At 57.0% G+C, this 20,905-nt stretch overlaps 1 protein-coding gene across 3 annotated transcripts in view; it reads right to left on the bottom strand.

Annotated features, from left to right (window-relative positions):
• LAMB3 (laminin subunit beta 3) overlaps positions 1 to 20,460 on the bottom strand; it is a 23,074-nt gene extending 2,614 nt beyond the window's left edge. Inside the window, exons 1-20 of one of the 3 annotated variants that reach the window (XM_068995855.1) lie at positions 20,363 to 20,460; positions 20,034 to 20,173; positions 19,424 to 19,488; positions 18,803 to 18,957; positions 10,603 to 10,717; positions 10,353 to 10,426; positions 9,730 to 9,909; positions 9,326 to 9,389; positions 8,871 to 9,046; positions 8,529 to 8,649; positions 8,059 to 8,247; positions 7,822 to 7,977; positions 7,085 to 7,281; positions 6,134 to 6,245; positions 5,342 to 5,714; positions 4,740 to 4,900; positions 3,540 to 3,748; positions 2,363 to 2,566; positions 1,616 to 1,760; positions 599 to 806 (exon numbers count right to left, since the gene is read on the bottom strand). In XM_068995855.1, the coding sequence (XP_068851956.1) occupies positions 599 to 806; positions 1,616 to 1,760; positions 2,363 to 2,566; positions 3,540 to 3,748; positions 4,740 to 4,900; positions 5,342 to 5,714; positions 6,134 to 6,245; positions 7,085 to 7,281; positions 7,822 to 7,977; positions 8,059 to 8,247; positions 8,529 to 8,649; positions 8,871 to 9,046; positions 9,326 to 9,389; positions 9,730 to 9,909; positions 10,353 to 10,426; positions 10,603 to 10,717; positions 18,803 to 18,957; positions 19,424 to 19,488; positions 20,034 to 20,173; positions 20,363 to 20,419 (3,101 nt within the window). In that variant the 5' untranslated portion in view covers positions 20,420 to 20,460. Of the gene's footprint in view, positions 1 to 598; positions 807 to 1,615; positions 1,761 to 2,362; positions 2,567 to 3,539; positions 3,749 to 4,739; positions 4,901 to 5,341; positions 5,715 to 6,133; positions 6,246 to 7,084; positions 7,282 to 7,821; positions 7,978 to 8,058; positions 8,248 to 8,528; positions 8,653 to 8,870; positions 9,047 to 9,325; positions 9,390 to 9,729; positions 9,910 to 10,352; positions 10,427 to 10,602; positions 10,718 to 13,326; positions 13,462 to 18,802; positions 18,958 to 19,423; positions 19,489 to 20,033; positions 20,174 to 20,362 lie in introns of those variants that run through there. The other 2 variants (XM_068995854.1, XM_068995856.1) reach the window with 2 other exon arrangements.
• Between the last annotated feature and the right edge of the window lie 445 nt (positions 20,461 to 20,905).

A 20,905-nucleotide genomic window follows, 5' to 3' on the forward strand; every position in this document is an offset into this window, starting at 1 on the left:
CTCCCCTGTCTCATCACTTCCAGCAGGTTAAGCAGGTGTCAGACACTGCCAAGGAGTTTACAGACTTATCCTGCTGACCTTCTCACTGGGGGATTGCTGCAAGTCAACTTGTGACAAAGCAGATGCTCCAAATTGGCAAGGACAACCTGTAATTACTTTTTAAGGGACTGTGGAATAATCCTCCCAACTTTCACCCAGAAAACAAATAGCCCACTGAATCTCCCCATGCTCTCTTGTGCAATTAGGATGTAGGTCACCAATATCAACTAATACCAGGGCAACACTGTCATGTCCCAACACAGGCACTCGAGATAAGAGAAAAGCCTCCACTGCTTTTGATAAAGCCCTTCTTGTCCTGGTATCTATAACAGGATCTATTCTTGGTAGATTTATTTGCCTAGGGCCCCAGGGAGGTGTCTGGAGATTGCAGACTCATTCTTTTAGGCACTGGATGGACACAGAAGGTCCTGGCCTAAAACTTCAGATTGTGCAAGCCAGGACAGCTCAGGCAGAGCGAGATTTGAACCCAGCTGAGAACCACCAGTTCCACCCCAGCCGAGGGACCCTCAGCTGCCAAAGGCCTTGAACCCCCACCGACCTGGCCTGTTCTGCCTCCTGCTGCAGCCTCTTGGCCCTGGCAATGTCCTCGGCCGTCTGGGCAAGGATGTCCTCCGGGCACTGCAGCTCCGTCGCCAGCTTTTGGATCTCGGTCATTTTCCTCCGGACTGCAGCAGCGTCCGTGGGGAGGCGCAGGGACAGAACTGACTCACTGATTTCCTGGATAGAGGCAGGATCCGTGTCCTTGTCTGCAGACAGACAGCATCAGGAAAGGTGGGAGTGCAAATGCAAGGGAGGAGGAGGGCAGACACCCATGCACATCTCACACACGTCTCATTCCAGACAGCTGTCAGCATCCCTTCTGAATTAATCTCTTTGAATTCCATGTACTTCTCATTCACACCAGCAAAACTTTCAGGAAACAGCCGAAATGATACCTTGAATTTGGCAATGAGAACACCATGGCTGAGCCCAGAGCAGTCAGGCAGCTCTCACTGAGCAGATGAGGGTGTGTTTCAAGACAAGCCTTTTTTCATTTCAGAAATAAAAGTTAATAAATCAGAAGCAGGCATAGCCCAAGGGACATTAGCCCAGCGATTAGCTCAGAAATATCTTCACTCATCATTAGCACCAGGCAGCACCAAATGACCTGATTTTCTTATTCAGCTAATGCTCAGGAGGCTCATTATGTTATTACAATCTGTCTGTGAACAATAAGTCATCCCATCAGTTTGTAGGACAACAAGGAATTCTCATCTGATTAACAGCCTGCTCCAGAGAAGGGTCATCTGTCTGTTTGCATCACTGAGCCTGGCCAGAAAACCTCTCTGCATCAGGTCACTGCTGGCTGCAAATCCCCATCCCTGGAGTGTCCAGGGAACACCTGGGCGTGGCACTCAGTGCCCTGGGCCGGCGACAAGGTGGGTATCAGGCACAGCTTGGACTTGATGACCTTGGAGGTCTTTTCCAACCTCATTGATTCTCTGATCACTGTAAAAACCAGCTGTGTCCCTGCACAAAGCAGGCTGCAGCCCCAGCCTTGCAGTGCCAGGGCTACCTGACAGGAAGCTCCGCACTCGCTGGATGAGCTGCCGGATGCGCCGCACGTCCCCCTCGATCTGCGTCCTGGTCACCCCCAGCTGCTCCACCAGCCGCCGGGTGCTGCTCTGGATCTGGCTCGCAGACAGCTCTGTCGTCTTAATCTGCAAACAACAGTGACCTGATGGGGCCTTCTGCTCGTCCTAGAGCCCACAGCCCTGCCGCAGCTCCGAGTGAACTGGGCAAGGAAACGATGCCGTTCCCTGTTCTCTCTGTGCCTGAGCCTTAAAGGACTGGGAATGTTAAAGACTGAGGGTTGGATCTACAAAGGAGGCTCTCAAAGAGAGACAGCACCTTTTAGCTTCTAAAAACACCTTTGAAATGGATTTTGAATGACTTTGAACCCTCACTTTCTCTTTGCAAGGCACAGAAAGAAGCTGCAAGAGCCCTAACACATGAACTCTCCCTGATTGCACCAAATGCCAGAGCAGACACACCTAAAGGATCCAAGAGTTTTCCATATTCCCACCCCTTCTGCCGTACTGATCCCAACCCAGGAGTGAGAAAGGTTTCCTTGTGGTGTGTCCAGAGCCACTCACGTGCCTTCAGCTGGGCAGGCAGGACCCACGCACGCAGCAGGGAGCCTCCCGCTCAAAAACTCCTGGATTTCTGAAGCTGCCCAAGGGATCAAGCCTCAAACAGGGTTTGAGGTGGGGTATTCCTCACTCTCTGTTGCGGTAGGGAGACAGGCAGTGCCCACACTCACCAGCTGTGCCGTGTCCTGGAGCCGGGCACTCAGGCTGCCGAACTCCTTGGCCGCTTGCCCGGCCGCAGCCAAGGCCCCGCTGGCCAGCGGGAAGAGGCCGCGGCAGGGCCGGCCGGCCTCGCAGGCAGAGCTGTTGTCCCGAGGGCACAGCAGCCCCTGGCAGCGGGCAGGGGTGCACGGCTCCACTCGGGCCCCTCCGCACACCTGGGTAGGGAGAGAACAGCTGGAGTTGGGCAGTGCCCAGCTGGAGACCCTTGGTGCCCGTGGGGGGCAAACACAGAACCACAGGGGCTGCAGACCCGGCCAGGGCAGCTGGGAACTGCTGAGCTCGAGCTGCAGGAGCTGCCTGGGCACCGGGAGGGAGCGCAGCGGGGCTGGCAGTGACACGGGTGGCACAGCCCAAAGCACTGCAGATGTGCCACTGTCGGAGAAGGGCAGGCAGACCTGGATGCCCACACCTGAGCCAGCAACACCAGGACACCATCGCCTCACCAGCCCGAGCTGGAGCAGAAACAGGAGCAAAGTCCAGGGGCTCATGGTGAGAAACAGCACATCTGTGTGGAGCAAACACCTCTGCAGAACCACCCATCCAACCTGCACTGTTTGCTTTGGGGAGACCTGGACGAGAAGCCCCTGGAGAGCAGCAGCAGTTTGAACTGCACGGCATCTGGCAGAGTCACCCCCAAGCTCACACTGCAGCAGGGGCACGTGCACAGCCAGGGCCAGGCTGGTGGCTCAGAACGAGCTGGTGCCCCGAGCAGCAGAGAGGAGAGGCTGGTGGTCTCCACAGCAACCGACACCGAAATGGATCTCCATGGCAATAACAAAGCAGCGAAGGAGAAATAAGAGAAACCTCATCCAGAAATTAAGTGGTTCTTGGAGATACAAGAACTGCCACAAGAGAGCCCCCAGAGGAAAAAGCACATGGCTGGGAGGGGGTGGTGGGCAGTGCTTTGGGATCTGTAATCCCCGGGCAGGGGATGCTCAGCCAATTCTCCACTGATGGCCCCAGCAGCAGCTGAGTCTGTCTGGACAGAGACTTTGTCCTGCCGTGCCGGCCTGCCTGAGGACATGGCACGGCTGCGAGGCCAGGCTTCTGCCTCCCGAGCTCTGCAGGGCCCCCCCAAAAACCAGACACACCCCGTGGGGAAGTTAAAAACCCACTTTGCATCTTCACCTGGTTGATGACAGGGGTGAGGTTGGGGGCTGAGGCCAGCTCGCCCTTCAGGGCCAGCAGCTCGGCGGCGGCCACAGCCAGGCCCCGCTGCAGCCCCGCGGCGCTCCGGCGGCTCTCCCGCGCCTGGGCCAGCAGCCCCGGGGCACCGGCGGCCAGGCTGCTGGCACTGCTGGAGGTCTGGTGGGCAGAGCGGATGGTCTGGAAGGCTCCTGTGGGAATAAAGCAATAAATGGCACAAATGACTCACAAATGCAGCACAGCCCCTCGGGGAGGTGCTGGCTCTGCCCTGCAGCGGCTGCCTGCACAGGAGCGGGGTGCAGCCAGGGATTAGCCACTGAGGCATCACCAAAAACTCCTTTTAATTCCAACCACCTTCCAGCCATTCCTTCAGCGAGCTCAAGGTCTCCTGAAGGACTGAACTCTGGGTTGGGGTTAAAAGGCTGAAACAAGACTGAAGGCAGCCAAGGCACACATGCTGATCCTGGGCTTTGGCAGGGCAGGACAGATTTCAGAGCCTTTTCCCAGCTCCTGAGCAGCCCCAAAATTCCTCTCCAGCACAGGCTGGAAGGAGGGTGGCCAGGACATGGAGCTATGAGCCCTGCACAGACAGAGGTGCAGAGTGAACTGTCCTGGTGCAGCCACTGGGCACAGCTGGCACATCCCCGATTGTGTGTGTTTGTGGCAGCGAGGGGACAGCAGGGAGGCACTGGGAGAGGAGCTGGAGCGGGGATCTCACGGCAGCAGCCACCAGCAGCGTCGCAGGGCTTAATTAGCTCTTCTCCTCCCAAGTGCCTGACAGCCGCCTGGCTCTCTTCCCCACCCTCCATCCCTTCCATCTGTGCACAACCTCCATCCTCTCAGCCACGGATTCAGTGACACTCTCCCAGCAGGGCTGTCCCCTTCCCCCCCCCTCCCTGGCAGCAGAGATTGTGCTGGTGGGGAACAGGAACACAAAATGAGCTCCCAGCCCCAAAACCCCAGAGCAAATACCCCAGCAGTGTGAAAGCCCAGGTCATGGAGCAGAGGCTGCATTGGAAGCATCCCTCTCACTGGGAAAGGAGATCTGTTTGCTGTTCTGAGGCTGACAGCAGGTTAAAAACTCCTTCTCATCCGCCCATCCGGGGGGAAACCCCAGGCACAGTCACGCTGAGGTAAATTAATAACTGCAAATGAAGAGATGTTGCAGCTGCAGAGCTGTACCTGACAGGTCCGTGCTGCGGCTGGCTTCAAACTGGGTCTTCTTGCTCTGGTACTGGGAGTTGGTGGCAAACAAGCTGCTGTTGAGGGCTTCGAGCTCCCTCGAGAGGGAGGCAGTGTCATCCAGGAAACGAAGGTCAGGATTTATGCCTCGGACCTGCTCCCTAGCAGAGAAAAAGAACAAAATGTGAATTAAGCAGAGAGCGAAGCACCTGCAGACAGAGAGCAGGGCTGAGAGCGCGATCTGTGCTGGGGCACTGCCAGCACCTGGCAGAGAGGCACTTCTGAGCCCAGGGACAGCTGAGGACACGCCAGGGCCTCACAGGCTTGCAGAGAGAGGGGCTGGGCTGCAGCCCCCCACAGCAGGGCCCGGGAATGCTGGATGTGCCCTGAGAGTGCCAGCACACAGCCTGCCCACACTCCTGGGTGCACGGGACAGGCACACGTGGAAGCGCTGCTCTCCTGCATCCCCGCTCACTTCGTGAGCAGAGCAAGGCATTGCAGGGACAGAAACTAAGCAGAACCCATGCAAGCAGCTCCCAGAGAAACCCCAGCAGCTCCTCCTGGATCGGGGATGTGCCCCACGGGCAGCACCCATCCCTCACCTGATGGCAGCGAGCGCACTGCCCGCCTGGGCCAGGCTCTGCGGGGTCACAGCAGAGCGGCCGAGGATCCCCTGTGCCTGCTGCAAGGTCCCCAGCGCCTGAGAGAGGCGAGGGCCGAGCCGGGACTCCCCCGTGCCCGTGGGCAGCCACGCCGTGGCGTTGGCCAGGCTGGCCTGGCGCAGGCGTAGGCGCTCGATGTCCCCGTCGTAGGTGCGGAAGCAGGGGTGGCACAGCTGGCAGCCGGGGTAGGAGCTGCAGTGGCCCCGCTGGCACTGGTCACAGCGGGGCCCAGTGACACCGCTGCGGCACAGGCACCGGCCCGTGGCCTGGTCACAGCCCACCTCCTCCGTGCCCTGGAAGTCGCAGTCACACTCTGGGACAGAAAAGGTGGAGAGAGAGAGAGAGGTGAAGCCCAGCAGGAGGTGGTGCTGAATAACTTCATATCTGTATAAGACTAGCCCTTAATTAGGGTTAATGAGATCCCAAACTGACGTCCATCCCCTCCCACCGGCTCGTGCAGCAGCTGGGACAAAGGTGGCATGGGCAGAGGAATGGGAAGAGCCCCTGACCCTGCAGGGCCAGCCCAGGGTGGCCCAGGGCCTGCCCAAAGCTGCTGGGAGGGCACTGGTGGGTACTGCAGATGACCTGGGAGGCTGCTCCAGAGAGGAAATTTCTCTTGCAAAGCAGCACGGGAACCGGGATGTCAGGACATGGGCCAGCTGCTCCCTTTCCCAGATAATCCGTGATTTCACACGGGAAACACCAAGCCAAACCAAAAGAAAAGGTCCCTACCTGTGCACCCTCCCCGTGCATCTCTGTAGTGCCTGGGTGGGCACAGCTGCTGCCCCACAGCCGAGCACGTCTGTCCCGTGAAGCCGTCCCTGCACGGGCACTGTCCTGTGAACTGAGAGGGGAACACGTCAGGGACATTGCTGGACACTCTCCCCTCAGCTGCTCTTGACCACCAAAACCAGCACATGGACCATTTCCTCTGCTCAGTCTGTGCCCAGGGCGTGCCCGAGCTGCCCATGCCAGGCTGCATCTCAGGCACAGGATGCAAACTGGCTCCGAACAGCCCCAGCACCACAAGGAGGGTGTTCAGCCTTGTTTCAAAAACAAAGCAATCGCCCACGAGCAGCTGCTTTGCCATCTCAGGTCTCCTCCCCACGCTGAGCTCGTTTGGAACCTATCTTAGGCTCTTAGAATTTGTCATGGTTTGGGGTTTTTTACATTTAACTTTAATTTTCCCAGTTGCCTCTTAAGCCTGAAGTGGCACACATGCTTTTCATTGACAAATGAGCATAATTAACTTCCTTCGCCTGTATGAAGATGTCTTATTAGGGCTTCCTTGATAAATATCAGGCTTCTTAAAATGACTTAATCTTGCCTCAGTAATTACCACCTTCTTTCATTTTCCTGAATAATCTGTCATGGTGTTTTCTAGGAATTAGGAGAAGGAAAGTAAGAGTGGGATGCACTGGGGAACACACGGCTCTTTTTGTGCAGGTTCCCATGGATGGGACAGGACAAAGGAGCCACCCAACAGGTGGGTTTGATGCTCTGACAGGTCCCCAGTGAGGGGACACGCAGCCGTGGCACCCTGGTCTGTGCAGCTCAGCCCCCAAGAGCCCCTCACAGCAGCACTTGTGGAGTCGGGAAAGGAAAAAACGGAGCAAACAAAAAGGAAACCCTGCCAAAGGAAGAGGCGTCACCCCGAGGCTGCCCAGGGCGGGCTGGGGGTACCTGGTTGCAGTGGGGGCTGCGGGAGCCGCGGGGGTGGCAAGCACAGGGCCGGCAGCCCTGCCCGCTGCCCAGGTCCCAGTGCCCGGCCGCGCACTGCCCGCAGTCGCTGCCCACCACGTTGGGCAGGCAGGAGCACCTCCCGCTCTCATCGTCACAGGGCTGGTCCTGCCGTGTCCCCAGGGCATTGCAGGCGCATCCTGGAACGCGGAGGGGTTGGGTTGGGGTCGGCACAAACCAGCGCAGAGCACCAGGCCAGCCTCCCAAAGGACCAAGTAGCCACCCAAAGGGGCTCTCCCGCCTCTCCCTTCCCACCCGAGCTCAAGGGATGTGCACCTTGCTCTGACAGCCCCGCAAATGCCGCAGCAGGAATTGGAGCCCAAGGGGTCCCAGCATCCTCCAGCCCAGGGGGACACAGGCCTGCCCTGACCCACAGCTGCCCTGTGCTGCCGCCCCGCTGCCCGCACGGCATCACCTCCTGCCTGCCCTGAGCCCCGGGGGCCCTCGGATACAGCTGCACCCCCCAAACCCCACCTGCCCTGTGCTTTTTGCTAAACTTACACCTGAAACCACCCCCAGACTGAACAAGGAGCTTTTAGAAACCTTTACAAAACAGGCCCTTGGCTTGAAAACCCCAAACCAAAGCTGGGCAGGACCTGGGTCCCTTTTGGGGCCACGGAAGGGGCAGAGGTGGGGAGGGGGCACGCCAGGGGCAAGGGGAATGTCCCAGGGGTACTCACTGCGGCACCCAGCAGGGTTGGCACCGGCCAGCAGGGCAAAGCCCGGCTTGCAGAGGTGGCAGCGGTCCCCCTGCACGTTGTCCTTGCAGACGCAGCGCCCTGTCACCGGGTCACAGGCAGAGCCGGGCACGGTGCCATCCGGGTCACACTCACAGGCTGCAAATGGCCAAGAAATGTCCCAGCTGAGGGGCGCAGGGGCTGGGGAAGGGGCTGCGGGGCTTTAGGGATGTCACTCACGCAGACAGGCCTCGGGGTGGCTCAGCTGCTGCTGGTGGTTGCGGAAATAGTTGGTTTTGCAGCGCTCGCAGTTGTTGCCCTCGGTGTTGTGCTGGCAGTTGTCACACACCCCCCCGCTGGCCCCGCCACTGGCCCGGTACAGCTCGGGGTCGAAGTGGCACGAGGACGAGTGGCCATTGCAGTCGCATCCTAAAAAAATCCCGGAACGCAGCTCAGTGGGAGCCGGCACCGTGCAAACCCCTCCGGCGGCAGCAGCAGCGGCACTAGAGGGTGCCCAAGGCTCCTGTGTGACACAGGGACACCCGATGACAGCCCCACAGTGGCACCGGGGGGCTGGGCACTGGTGCAGCCCATGAGTGGCAAAGGTGCCGAGACACCCGTGTCACCGCCCACCCCACAGAGGGTCCCAGGAAAGGGGCTCGGAGCTCACGGCTGGGCAGGATTTGGGGCGGGGGAAGCACTGGCCGTACTCTGGCACTCGTGGGGGTCGCTGTCCTCAGCGGGTGCCCAGGGCTGGGCGTTGAACAGGGCAGCACAACGCTCGCAGTGGGGCCCGGCCGTGTTGTGCTGGCACACGCAGTGACCAGGGACCTGCTGCAGAGACAAGGTGTGACCCATCCTGGTGGCAGCGGCTCAGGACAGAGCTTCATCCTCCCAATGCCCCTCCAGCTCCTGCCTCTCCAGTTCATGCCCGTTGAAGAGCCTCCCACAGCCCATTTCTGGTCACCGTGGCCAAGGCATCCCTAGGAGAGCTCCAGGCAGGCGCTGGAGCCATCCCGCTGGTGTCGAGGCTCCTGGCACCCTGAGCTCACCGTGCCGTGCTGGTCCCCCGCAGGGGTGCAGCGCTCGGCGTGGCCGTGGCAGAAGCAGCTCCCCAGCACCTGCATCTCTGTCACGGCGTAGAAGGTGCTGGGCGAGTGGTACCCCTGGCGTGGCACATGGGGCAGCTCCGTGAAGTTGATCCGCAGGTTGGTGAAGGGCCCCAGCTCTGTTGGGGACAGGGGTGATGTGAGGGGCAGCAGGTGCCCAGGAGAAGCTCTTTGCAGTTGGTGGGGAGGGCTTGGAGCAAGGGAAGGAGGAACTGGCACAAAGAGCAGCAGCTGAGCCGTCAGCAAAGACCAAACGCTGCTGCCTGACGCCCCGGACGGGCAGCTCAGGGTCCCCCAGGGGTTACCCCAGCTCAGGGCTTCCTTTCACTGCAGGGAGAACCACGAGGAGCCTCATTCCTCTCTCCCTTTCTCAGCTCTGAAGGAGGCCCACCACTTACTCTCGATGGCTTGGCTGTAAGAGGAGGTGGTTGTAGACCCCAGGTCTTGGACACTGAATTTCACCTTAGAGGGACAAACACCAGATTAAAAAGCAGGAAACTCGAGCTGCTCTCTATTCCTGCTTGGGGCACCGTGTGCTCCAGACCTGCCTCTGCACGTCACTAAACACAGGGAAAGCCTTCGGAGCTGCAGAGGATTTTGCAGGAAAACCAACACAACACCTCATGTGTCACAGAGCAGCAAAGGATTTCCTGCCAGAGGAGCAGGAATCCCAAGGATTGCCCTCAGCAGTGCTGGGTGGCCACGGGCCACATCCCTCACCAGGTGTACAAGAGTCCCAGGCCACCCACCCCAACCCCAGGGCCACAAGAGGGGGTCCCTGCCACAAACCCCAAATCCCTACCGTGCCCCCGTGCACAGGGTGCCCCCGCAGCTCCTGGCACCGGGGATCCTGCCAGCCCTCGGGGGAGCCGGGGGGCACGCGGGGGAAGGCGGCGGCGCAGTCGGAGGCCAGGTACCGCAGCACCTGCCACGTCCTGCCGGCGTCCACGGAGCGCTCGATCAGCATCGCTGCGGGCGGCGACTGCGGGCAGGGACAGAGAGCCACAGGCTGGCACCACGGGGTGACACCACAGCCCCGGCCAGCCCCTGCCCTGGCACTACCTGTCCCTCCTCCTCCCTGCAGGCTGCTGGAGCAATCCCCATCCCCTGCAGAGTCCCTCACACCTAGGCCAGCCCTGCTGCAGCCAGCACACACAGCCTGCACCAAGGAGGCTTTTCAGCAGACATTCCTGGGATGGGGACCCACCACCCTGCCCCACCACCCCCCAAAGGAATGAAATTCCCAGTTCTCACGGGAACAGCCATAAAAAACCAGGGGGAAAGGACAGAGACCCTGGCGTGCTTCCTATCAGGAGCCTGAAGGGAGCTGTGCCCCAAGATCCCCACGCCCACGGAGCCAGCAGGGCCCCTCCAGCGCCATTCACGGCCTCCTCAGGAGCAGAGGAGCTGCCCAGAGACACCAACCCTGAAGTGCAGCACGACGCTGTCCAGCTGGAACGTCTGCTCCAGGTCCAGCTGCAGGGACACGCGCTCGACACCTGCGGGCACAGAGAGGCACCGTCGCAGGGACACACTGGGGACGTGGGGAGAATAAACAGTCAGGCCAGTCCTTTCCTTCTTTCTCCTCATCCACAGAACTCAACTCCATTCCCTCCTCCCCTCGGGCAGGTTATTGCCAGGAGTTTGTGTCCCGGGTGACCCCGGTGGCCCTCACCGTTCTGGGACTGCCACCAGCGCGCGCGGCCGGCCGAGGACAGGACGTTCTCCACGCGGTGCCCGTTGTAGCTGTGGGGCAGCCTCGAGTCACACCTGCAGCATTTCATGCTCCACTGCAAAAGAAAGGACAGTGGGAGTCATCCCAGCATCCCGGAGGGATGAGCAGGAAAGGCAGGGTGGGCTCCTTAAGCACCAGAGAGCATCAGCACAGCTCCTTTAGAGAGAGTTGAAGGACCATGACCAGTCAGACCGATGACACACAGGCCTCAAGTGCTCCCATCCACACCCTGTTAAAAGCCATGACTCAAGGTTTTATGGACTAAAAACTAAACCCAAAATGCTTTTGACTAACACAGATTTTTGGCAAAGCATCAAAATTGCGGTTTTTAAGCAACCCCCCTGGTTTCCACAATGCCAACACTTGATAGAAAGCCTTTTGCAGCTTTTCAGGACCAGTTTGCCCTTTCCTCACAGCCAGGGGCTGTCTGGTGAACAGAAGGGCCTTTCTCTCCTATCCAAGGGCTCTGGGTGATGCTCGGCCACCGGGCTCTCCCCCGGGAGCGGAGCAGGAGCAAGCAGTGGGTGAGAAGCCAGGGGGTGGGAAGTCGAGTGGCTCAAAGTTCAGCCCTTCACTTGAGCAAGTAACCCAAGGAGTAAACAGAGATTTAGCACGGGGAATGTGGGGACGGGAGAAGACGGTCCCCTGGGAGCAAACAAATACCCAAAATGTGGCTAACCAGGCAATGCTCCCCGCAGCCACCACCGCGGGGCTCCGGAGCAGGCCCAGACATGGGCAGAAGGCAGCAGGAAAGAGATTGAGCAAGAGCTGGGAGTGGGGAAGGGCTGGACAGCGGCCAAGGGGAGAGGCAGGCGCGGGGTTGGGCGAGGACCACCAGGTAAGCGGGAGGGGGACAGCCAGGTGAGGCCAAGGTGGGGAAGGGCAGGGCCCAGGGGGATGGTGAATTAGGAGATGGTGCCAGAGCCCACAGCAGCCCTGGGGGGACACGGGGAGGCCCCGGCTGGAGCTCTGGAGTGAACACCAGGGACTGCAGAGGCCCTGGGAGGGGAAAGATGCTCGGGGCATGAAATGAAGGGCTCAGCACCTCCAGCCTGGTGGAAACAGGTTATCCAGGGAAACTGTGGCTGCCCCGTCCCTGGAATTGTCTGAGGCCAGGTTAGATGGGGCTTGGAGCAACCTGGGATGGTGGAAGGTGTCCCATGACAGGGCACTGGAATTACATCATCTCCTCTGACCCAAACCTTCTGGGATTCTGATCTGTCAGCGGCCTGAGCTGTTGAGGAGCCTCCCAAATGGAGCAGTGGGACACATGTATCACAGTGACACATCCCAGAGCCTGAGGGATTAGAGAGGATCAAGCAGAGTTTGCCAGAGATGGCAGGAGCTGGCCCTGATGGCTCAGAAAGGTCACCCTGGGTGCAAAGTGGGTCTGGGGTACTGGGTCTGGCAGGGGCACAGCTGGCACTGGGGAAGCAATGAGATCCCCCTCTGCAAGGCTGGCAGGCGCTGCAGTGGCTTTAAGGTGACACCAGAGGCACAGGCATGTTGGGACCCCAGTGACGAGATCAGCTTTCAGTGACTGAGCAGGGACATCGGGTGACAAGAAGCTTTTTACAGCCACCTCCGTGCTAAAATCTTCCACGGGATGCTTAAAATAGAGGAGCCAATTCCAACCCAAACCCCAAACAGGGCCTTTCCTAGGGCTGGGGAAGGACAGGTCTGTGCTCCAGAGAGCAGCAGGAGGTGGCAGCCACGGGGCCATGGTGGCACCACAATTTCTGGTTTCCCCTTTAGAAATTAATTTGTGGTTTACAAAAATTAATTTGAGGTTTCATTCCTAACACAGCCCAGGCCTGCCTCTGCTCTGTCCCAGGCCTGGGAACCCTTCCCCAGCTGGGTGCACAGTGAGATCCTCACTTGGAACCCATCTGTTTCCATAATATTCCCCACAATCTTTATGTTCTCTGTCTATAAATACCCCAGCACAGGAGATGGCAAAATACAATATTTATAACAATATCGCAAAGTAAGCAAACAGAGCACTGGAAATATATAATCATGCAATTTCCCTGGCTCTTCCAGAGAGAATCACAAATAATTTAATCAGGACTAGGCTGAACTCATTCCAGATAATGGCCACGAGCAGCAAATTGTCAGGGAACTGCAGGAATTATCCACAGAAATAATCTACTGAACAATTGCCAGCGGTGATTAAACTTCCCACCAGTTCTGACCGTGCTTAGCAAAGGAGAAGGGAAGGCTTTCTTCAAGGGGAAAGGTTAATCTTGGCTAAATTATTCATTAGGACTGACTCGTGCATACTTATGAGATCATTCACACAGCCAGGGACACCGGTGCTCTCCAGCAGCGACAATGCAGCTGCAGCCCCACTTCAAACGTGGTGCTGAGTCAAAAAGAAGCTTCAACTGTGTGAGACAAACCCTTCCCAGGCAGCCCAGGGCTGTGCTGGGTGCAAAAATCTCCTATTTTTTTTTTTCTTTTCTCAGTTTTTTAATTAAGACTAAAATTAATACTTGAAGCCATATTAATTTCACATCCTTGGAGTGAATTGTGAAAACCCCGTATTGCACAACAGCAGGATTTGCTCTCACCAGCTGTGACTATGTGTCTCAAAGTTCCTTGGGACAGAGGCAGTTACCAAAAATGACAGCCCAAAATGCGGAGGGATTTACCAGCACGTACCTTTTTCCAGCTCTTTCCCTTTTTCTTTTTTAACCAGGGCTCAGTGGATCGCTGGGAGCTGGGCCAGGAGCACACGAGGGCTGCAGCAGTACGTGATAAATGGCAGCGAAGGTTTTGGGATCTACCCCGGGTCATCCACCCCGGGGCAGCGCTGGCTCTGCAGCACGTCCTCCCTTCCTGCCCGGCAGAGGAGAACTGGGCTGTGCTGGGGAAGGGGTGGGGGGCTGAAAAGGCCATTTTAGGGAGGAAAAAGAGGTTGTGGGTTTGCGAGGAAATAATTTCTCACCCTCTGTGCCTCCGAGCTACTCCAGAGTCACCCAAAATATGGGTTAAGGGAGTCCTGGGATTAAGGGAAATTCATTCCAGACTTTTGAAGGATAATTCACAACACAGTTGTGCGAGAGGGAAAGCTGCTGTGCTCAGAATAAATAGAGCCATGTCTCAGAAATAAATGGAAGGGGAGAAAAGTCCACAAAAAACAAGTTGAAGATGCCCAAGCGTGACACTTCTGCAGGTCTGTGCTGCTCTCCTCCTGCCCTGACTTGTGACCCGGCTCCTGAGCAGCCTCTCTGCTCCGCTGCTCATGCAGGGCAGCAAAGCTCCAACGACTTTAACCTGATGGCCCCTGCCCAAAGTAATTTAAGGAGCTCCTGCTGCCATTTTAACACGAGCAGAGAGCCCTTGAAATCAAACCTCCTGGCACAGGGGCACAACCCAAAATAAACTGCACTTATTCATCAGCAGAAAGGGAAGCTGAGCTGTGCAGCCACAGAACAGAGACCTTTCATCGCTGTGGAGACCTTGGGGGTCCCATGTCTGACCCTGCAGCGTGGCAGGGAGAGCGAGCACTGTGCCAGCCAGGCTCCTGGCACTCAGCCTCCCACCACGGAGCTCTTGCACAACCAATATCCTATAGGGACAGCAATTACCGTTCCAAGTTTATCTAGGAACAGTCTGGAAGGCAGTGGGAATTTATACACACACAGAGATTAAGGGCTATTAAACAATAGGGTGGGCAGCAGCCACGAGTTACCCCGGGGGACAAAGGCACCTGCAAAGCCAAGTGATGTAATTCCCTATTCCAGCCCATTTTCTGCAGGACAGTTCTCTATTCCAGCACTGTTATCTGCAGGACGTGGCTGTGCCAGGCTCGTGGAGCAGGGCTTGTCATGCCTGTGAAGAAATCCATAGATTTTCCATGGGAAAAGGCAGCAGAAGTTCCCATGGCTCTGCCATCATGGTTATACTTCCCAGTGAGCAACTGGTACTCACTAAACCGGACTGGGATCCAGTTCTGGAACATAGATACACCACAGAATCATGGAATTGAAAGGGAGCCACAGGGATCACTGAGTCCAGCTCTTGGCCCTGCACAGGACACTCCAAAATCCCACCCTGGGCCTGAGATTCTCTTTGCCGTGACATCAGTGGCACTTCTTGCCTGGCTGGTTGGAAATGACACTGAAAATGAGCTCCAAGGTTACACTCAAAACACAGAGAGAGGCTTCTGCCCCCCAGCTTGGTTTTACCCCAGATTCAGAGTGGGTGGCAGAGATGGGGTAAAGACATGAGTTGGACAAACTTCCCATGGATGGGGTTTAAAGAAATAAAGTTCCTTTCCCTTGCTTAAAAGCAAGCACGTGGGTGCCTGTTTTCCTCACCCCATCTGTTCTCACATCAGCTAAACTTCATCTAAAATCTGCCAGGATGACAGGCTGCAAACCCCAAACTGCACCAGCTTATCCCACACCCCACACGGGTCCTGCTGCCTCTGCAGCTCGGCTGCAAGGCAGTGATGAGATGTCTCCCAGCATGTGTCAATCTGCAGCCCTGTGGCCAAAAAAATGAGATACAGAGAAGGGAGGAGGGGAAAAAAAATGGGAATTAGGCTTTTTCTTCGGCAGGTAGGGGCACATCCCTGCAGCAAACATCAGGGAGTGCCTGAATGCCTGAGTGAGATAAGCACTGAGCAGCAGCCTCTGGTTGCTGCATTACCTTCAGCCAGTCAGGAACACACATTATTCAGTGCAAACCCCAACCTGATGAAGAAAAGCCCAACACTAGAAGCCATGCTTTGGTCCCATCATGATTTTTTGGACGCATTGTGCCTGTACAGAGCTCGATGTGGATGTGGAACGAAAGTGAGCTGGGAGGCACAGCTTTCCCTGCTGCAGCGTGCTGGGGTGGGCTCCGAGCTCCCTGAGTGACTCAGGCAGGTGGCCTGGCAGATGAAAGCACCAGCCAGCACCAGCACAGCACCAGATCTGTCTGGCGCTTCCCTCTTGGCAGACACTGGCCGGTATTTTTGGAAGCAGCCAAAGAGGAGTTGGTGCTGAGGCTCAGAGATGCTGCAGAGCAGCCCTGCCAGGCAGCTGCCACCATCCATCAGCAGCAGGGGCCCCCTGTGCTGTGCCAGGAGCTCCAACAGGCTCACATCCTCCTCCCCTGACTCCCACAGGGACTGGGATCCTCTGGAACCTGTCCTCTCAATCCCCCGTGGATGGCTCCGTGTCACCATGACAAAGAGCTGACAAAGGTGACTTCCCACCCTTCACATCCACCCAGTGCCCACAAAGATCAGGTGAGAGAAGGCAGAAAATCTTATGCAAACAACATTTTAAGTATCGAAAATCTCCCAGGGCTGGAGGGTGAGAACTCACAATCACAGAGCCCAACCTGCTCCAGGAGGATGCAGGAAATGGCAGCACCACCAGCACAGGGACACAGCTCTGCTCCCGTCCTGTCCTCTGGCACAGGATCCCACAGGGATGCTCAGGGTGTCTGTGAGAGCCCCTCCGTGCCCCCCCTGGGCTGGAGGTACCAGTGGGAGCTGCTCCGTGCTCCTCATCACATCTCCATACATTCATTTATATTTACATATATATAACATATATATTTGCATATATTATAGATCTATATTTAAAGAGAAGTGTTAGCTGAGGCTTCAATCACACCTCAGTCCCTCACAGTCTTTCACACTGAGCCTTTCCTCAGCACCTCCCTGACTCCAAATCCAGCCTCGCTTATTTTCCTATTCTATTTTCAGTTTCCCTCCCCGGCTGACTCCAGCAGCACTCCCCAAGCACTGAGTGGCTTCCAGGCCGGACCATTGGCCTGCCTGGTTCCACCTCCCACCGCTGCTCTGTTCACTGCCCTGTGTGCTATAAATGGCAGTGCTGAGCGTCCTTCTTGGATTTCAGCGGGCTGAGCCCCCAGCCAGGGATGGAGCAATCAGGAGTGCAAAGTATAAAGGTTAGAGGGATCTGGAGCGGGGCGGACAATGGAGCAGAGGCTGAAGTTGATGAGTGACCACCAGAGTTGCAAAAGAGGGCCCTGGGGCCAGCAGGGAGCAGACGGGCAGCGCTGGCAGCCCCGGGCACTGCAGCAGTGACAGCAACCCCTCGTCCTGTGCCCTCTGCTGAGGTTGCAAAACCACCTCCAGATTTGTACCTATTTGGCAACTAAACAAGAGCAAGGCTTGTAATCCAAAAAGGACTCCTAGGAGTCTATAAATTAAATGAGCTTGCTTTTTATGGGATGGGAATAGGGAAATCGAGTTCAGTTTTGCTTAAATTAGAGAAGTAGAGAAAGGGAGGGAAAAATTAGGAAATGCTGAACCCGTGGGAATTTCTCCCAAGTTAAGAGTTGGTATAATCAGACCTCCATCAGTAATTACAGCTGCAGAACAGAAATCAGGGGATTTGCTATCAGTAACTCTGAATCTTTCATTTCAGTAAAGGAAAGGAAGCAAAGACCCCATTCCCAGAGCTAGAAGAATCCAACTCAACATAATGTTAATTGTTCCATATCCCCTTTAACCCTGGTACTTGTAAGGGATGAGGAACATGAAAACTGAATAGTTTGGGGACTTGTAGCCTGGAAGAGACCTTGCAGCCTTGCTCCCTGCCTTCCTCCACAGCACATCCATGAACCCGCACTCCCTAATCCTGCGCCCAGCAGATCATTCCTGCTCCAAGTGTAGCACAGCCAGCAGAGATGTCCAGGCTCTACTTCAAAGATTACAAATGATGCAGAGGATCACAGTGATGCCCTTCAGAAGGAGCTCCCAAGGTCAGGCACAGGGGGTAACCAGCCCCTTGCAGCTGCTTTTAGGATGAGCAGCTTGATCAAGGTTTTGTCCACACTCACTTCCCAAGCACAAGGCCCTAAGGCCCCTGTTCAAATAAAAGTCGCTGCAAAAGTTGATGTTAAATGAAGATTTCAGAAGCATGTTTATGTGCAATTTTCCCCATCTATGAGCAGAAATTGGGAAGGAACAACTAATTAAGTCAGAGCAGAAATAATTGCTTCTATTTCCCCCATCCACAGGCCACAGCAGCCACGGGAAGCAGCAGGGGTTTATTTGTGTGGTGAGCAAAAATCCCAGGAGCAGCAAAAGAGCTCCAAAAAAAGGGAATGGAGGAAATGCCTGACTGTGACTGCCAGCCCAGAAAAGAACTTGAAGGAGGAGAGATGCTGCAGCCAGCCCAGCATCCAGGAGGATTTGATGCTCTCATCCCTCTGGGCCGGGAGCTGCCCCCTCTCTGAGCTCAGGGTTGAGTGGAAATCTCTCCATCCCAGCCAGAACACCACTGGCTCCACAACAAATCCACTCACAGCCACATCTTGGCCTTCAGTTTGCAGGGGAATTCAAACCAGGGGAAGGCTGACTCACTGGAGCTGGGTTTCAGAAAACACTGCCCCACTGGAGGGCTGCCACTTCCTTTCCTCCGGAGCATCTCTTCCAAGACCTTTTCTGCCTGTCCTGCACTGAACCCTTGGAGCTCCTCCCAGTCAGTTACGGGGTTAACAGCAGCCACAGAAAGGCTTTAGGAAGTGCTCACACCAGGGACACATCACCCCTGCAGCTCTCAGCTCTGTGCTCGGGCAGATTTATCCTTAAACTCTCCCCCTGATTCCATGGCAGCTCTGGGAATCTGCAGCTGGATGCAGCATTATCCCCCCAGCAGGATCTCCTGCCCCCGCAGCACCAGTGATTGAAAACAGTTGTTCACTTTAGCAGCTTTTCCAAGTCTTTGTGAAAGACCTGAAACATTTCCCTTTCTCACAAGTAAAATACGAGTTTAGTTTAGAACTAAAATGTCCTGGGATAGGAGGGTTTGGGATAATTTGCCCACAGTGCTTCATGCCAGAATTTTGCTGCCCATTCCCTGTCACTGCCTTCATGCTCAGCTCTTCATCCATGAGGATGGCAGAGAAGGGCTCCAGGGGACACTGCAGGTGGTGCAATGACCCAGCATGGCTGGGAGGGGGACAAATCCCAAGGTCCTGGAATGGTTTGGGTTGGAAAGGACCTTAAAGCTCATCCCATTCTACCCCGTGCCATGGGCAGGGACAACTCCCACTAGCCCAACTCAGAGCCCCATGAAGCCCGGACACATCCGTGCCAAAGGGTGAGGAGGATGGGATGGATGAAGGGAAGGTTTGGGGTGCAGGGGGTGAGCAGTGGCTGTACCTCTCCGTGGGGTGTGCAGTACGTCTCGGGCTTGCTGAGGCCGCAGGTAGAGGAGGCTCTCAGGTGAGCAGCTCGTCCCAGCAGCAGGTCCCCAGGAGGAGGGTAGCAGGCTCCCTGGGAACAGGCTCTCTGCGCTCCCAGGAGCCGTGGGGCAGCTGCAACAGGGAAAAGGGATCAGGGCTGATGTCAGACAGGCACAGGCACCAACCAGCATCACAGAACAGGGAGCTGTTTGCTGCACCAAACCAGCCACGAGGCCATGGGACAACGTACCCCATGTGCTAACAAAGAGAAGGGTGCTTCACCCCGAGCCACCTTTATTTTTAATAATGGTGCTTTGTACTAAGAGTTACTTGCAAAACCCTTCTTTGCCCTGGCCCCAGGCTTTGGGCTGCAGGGATGCTTAGTGCCCTGCCCTTCGAACTGACCAGCCCTGGTGGTGTCCCCTGTTCCCAGAGCCAGCCCTGCAGCTCAGGGCAGAGAGGAGCAGCCTCCCGCCAGCCCCCGGCACTGTCACAAACCCAGGCTCTCTGCTGCTGCCCATGCAAAGCTCCCATCAGCAGCGCTGCTATTTAGTCAGCCAGACCCTGTTCTTTCGGGAGCACTGCATGTGAGCCTTACCCAGCAGGACAAACACTGCCCATGGCCACAGCTGGCAGCGAGGCTCCATTCGGCCACAGACACACCTAGGGAAGAGTTTGCAGCGTGAGTGAAAAGGAGCAGAAAATGTCAGTTCAAAAGCTCAGCCCGGGTCCGCCACCTTCCTTCTCGCTTTACAGAGAGACACTTTTAATTGATCTACACAGGGGGAAAATCAAGAATAAAGAAGAGGAAAATCAGCTGCTCAAACGGAATTTGCCTATGACGCAAGGAGCCCCTGCCCCAGCGCCGCGATCGCAGCGTGGCGGGAGCGGTGCTGGTTCCAGCCGGGAATGCGGGGCTGGAAGGGATGGAGCGTGCACACACACCCCCGTACAGCCCCTGCCACCCCTTCCCAGGCACACTGCGCTCTCTGTGCTCCAGCCCCACCCTCGCCCTGCGCTTCCAGAGTCAATTCCCGATCCAAGCTCGTCGCGTGATGGCCCAAAGTCTCATTCCAGGAAAAGGAGAAACCCATAAAAACCTCCTGTGAATGGCTCCTCCAGGGAAAGGAGCCCCACGGGTTCCTTTCACGGGCAGCCCAGGGGAGGAAATGCTGCCAGCACACTCCCCCAGCAGCCAGAAACCTCACCTGCCCTCTTCCCTGCGGGAGCACGGCCACGGTCCCTGCGGTGTCCCCGTGTCCCTCCCGGCAGCCGCCAGAGCCCTCTGAGCGCCGGGTGCTCCTCGCAGGCTTTTAACGCGCAGCTGCCTCACCTGGAGAGAAGGTGCCTGTGGGTGCAGTGATGATAAAGGAGTGATTCAGGGATCCCCAGACATCCACACCCTGTGACCGCATAACTCATGACAGCTCCAGACGGGCACAGCGCACGCACCAATCACCCGGGCAGGGTGAGGGCAGCGGCAGCTCTCCGTGGGCACCCAGCGGGGGGAAGCCCAGCTGGGGTTCACCTAACCCACCCGGGGCTGCAGCGGAGCCTGGACCCGGCCCCTCGGAGCTGCTGCTGGGCTCAGCATCGGCCGCTGCGCCCCAGTGCTCGCCCACCCTCCCAGGCAGGGTTTACGCGCTGTGTTTGGCAGCGGCTGGCAGGGCAGTGCCGCTATCAGCACCTCCGCTCGATCATTCAAAGCCCGATTCGGGATGCCCACGTGAGCTGCAACCACACCGTGTGTGTTCTCACATCAGACTGCAGCCCAAGCGGGGAGAAAGGCAGATCCCCCTCCTGCCCGCAGTGCTGGAATTCCTCGAGACACGAAATTGCCCAGGATGAGCTCTGCGAAACGCAGTCCTGTGAACCCAGCAGCTGTGAAAAGTCAGAGCCACATTTTCTAAGAGACGTGGTCCGTGTTTGGGTACCAGCCGCATGCCCGGCTGATGAGGAGCCCTTGCACTGAGCCTTTTCCATTTACTTCACTGAAATAACCCCAAAGCCGCCGCCTCTCCCGCACTGGTGAGGGGCTCCGGACCCATCAGATGACTGCAGGTCTCTCCTCCGGTTGCTT

This window comes from Aphelocoma coerulescens, chromosome 26 (assembly GCF_041296385.1).
Source record: "Aphelocoma coerulescens isolate FSJ_1873_10779 chromosome 26, UR_Acoe_1.0, whole genome shotgun sequence".
NCBI lineage: Eukaryota > Metazoa > Chordata > Aves > Passeriformes > Corvidae > Aphelocoma > Aphelocoma coerulescens.